Here is a 1,917-nt window from a genome sequence, read left to right on the forward strand (position 1 = left end):
CAATAAAATCTCACATTGTCCAATTCATTAATCCATAAATGAATCAGATCATCTTCATCTTCTCCATCTCTCGCGTGTCAACGTCGTATCCCGTTTTCAGAAAAGGGAAAATCTCTATTTATCCCTCTTTTCCCCTCGTATCACCTTGAGACACCCCACATCGTCCGGTAAAAACATACCGAGTACAATATATGTTGCATCCAACAAGCATCCTTGGAAGGAAGGATGAATCTCAACGGGTTTTATCCAAGGCCAGTCGGCCTTATCTCTCATTATCCCCTGAGAACCTGACTTTAGCAAAATTTGGATACGAGCAGCTTGTCTCATACATCGTTTTGTGGCTTGTATTAAATCTTCATCATGTAAGATCTTATGTATTCGTAGACTGGAATGGAGTTGTATCATACGATAACTTTGATAAAATCATGCTACGATATATTTCTTACCACTTTTTATCTCCTCATCTTCATTCTATAAGCACAATATACACACACATACATGTAGGATATTTCAAAACAGCACAACCAACCATGAACCCCCAAATGAAACCATATCAAAACATCACTTACCCCACAAAATGTTCCAAGACTCCCCCTACACACACCCAATATGTACACGACCGCATTCGGAAACGCCCAACGATTATTCCGCACCATTCGCAACCCTTCCAAGAACCCACCTCTTTCTTCATGCACCACATACCCCATAAAACTTTCCCACAGCGGTTGAAATGACCCCTTGAAAATTAAATTCCTACCCGTTGTCACGCATCGGCGCGCGCCGTTAAAACGCTGAAGCTAGATCTGGCCAGTTCAGCTTCCTTGCCCTGGTTTCTTTTCGTGCCACTTAATCCTACTGTAACCCTTCTCTTTCCCCTGTTCTCTGCAAGTCAGACCGCATTTATTGTCACGTAATTTTATAACGTGTATGTCTAGATTTGGGCTTTTCGGTGTGGATGTGGATGGATGTGGATGAAATTGGCATGAGGTTGTATTGACAGCTGCATCTAAGTATCTTTGATGGTTACTTTGTATGTACATATACAATTGTGTTGTACGACTTCTCTTCTTCGTGGAGATGCTTTTGACAGTATGTAAAATATGTACAAGTCTGCATGGTTCCTAGCCGCTTCGGTCTTTCTTTCCATATGTATCTTGAAGTATCATCATACATTTTATACTTAAACCGAGTGGTTCCGGGAGAAATCGTCCGTACATTTACGAAATCTTATCGAAGTACATGCTTTTAGGACTTGTATGCATTTATATCCATGGTACATAGAATGTTACGAATACTTACTTGTTCATTCGAAAATAGCCGCGAAGAAGTGTGGTGAAAGATTGAAGTACAGGAATATCGTTGCATCATCTCTTTTACAGGATCAATGGAAGACGGGAAATAGTACCGATATGTAGTTGCCCGTACCTTATCGTATATCTTAAAATCCGGAGATTTTCATATACCCTATGTAATAGGCTTGAATTGTTCCTGATACATATTCAGGTACTTCAACCTTTTCACTATACTTCGGTTCACTTCCAATTCTGTATATTGGACATGCATTGAATACCTATAGTATAGTAAACGAATGACTCCTCCATCAATCGGAAGTAGATCCCGATTAGAGTCTTGGAGATAATTTATTGAATAAGAATAAGAACGAAACAGATAGGATCAGAAAAGGAACTCTATCCACAAATCCCCAAAACCTGGCAATCGTTCCAACTTCCATGGTATTATCTATATCATTCATCTCCTAATATGTCGCTATCATATAAAATTCATCACTGTAAACATATATTACATCACGCGACACACATATACATTGTGTATAGCCCTCCATATTTAGAAAAAACACCCGAGTACATACGTAGTACTATTGATGATATAATTGACTTGCCAAGTAATCAATTCTCA

The 1,917-nt window shown here is 39.1% G+C and overlaps 1 protein-coding gene across 1 annotated transcript; it reads left to right on the plus strand.

The window, feature by feature from the left end:
* Positions 1-1,019: 1,019 nt before the first annotated feature.
* Positions 1,020-1,415, plus strand: SS1G_09933 (predicted protein; the record flags this gene model as incomplete). Its single annotated transcript, XM_001589249.1, has 2 exons — positions 1,020-1,089; positions 1,318-1,415. The coding sequence occupies 2 exons, from the start codon at positions 1,020-1,022 to the stop codon at positions 1,413-1,415; spliced, it is 168 nt and encodes a 55-aa protein (XP_001589299.1).
* Between the last annotated feature and the right edge of the window lie 502 nt (positions 1,416-1,917).

This window comes from Sclerotinia sclerotiorum, genomic scaffold, assembly GCF_000146945.2.
Source record: "Sclerotinia sclerotiorum 1980 UF-70 scaffold_14 genomic scaffold, whole genome shotgun sequence".
NCBI lineage: Eukaryota > Fungi > Ascomycota > Leotiomycetes > Helotiales > Sclerotiniaceae > Sclerotinia > Sclerotinia sclerotiorum.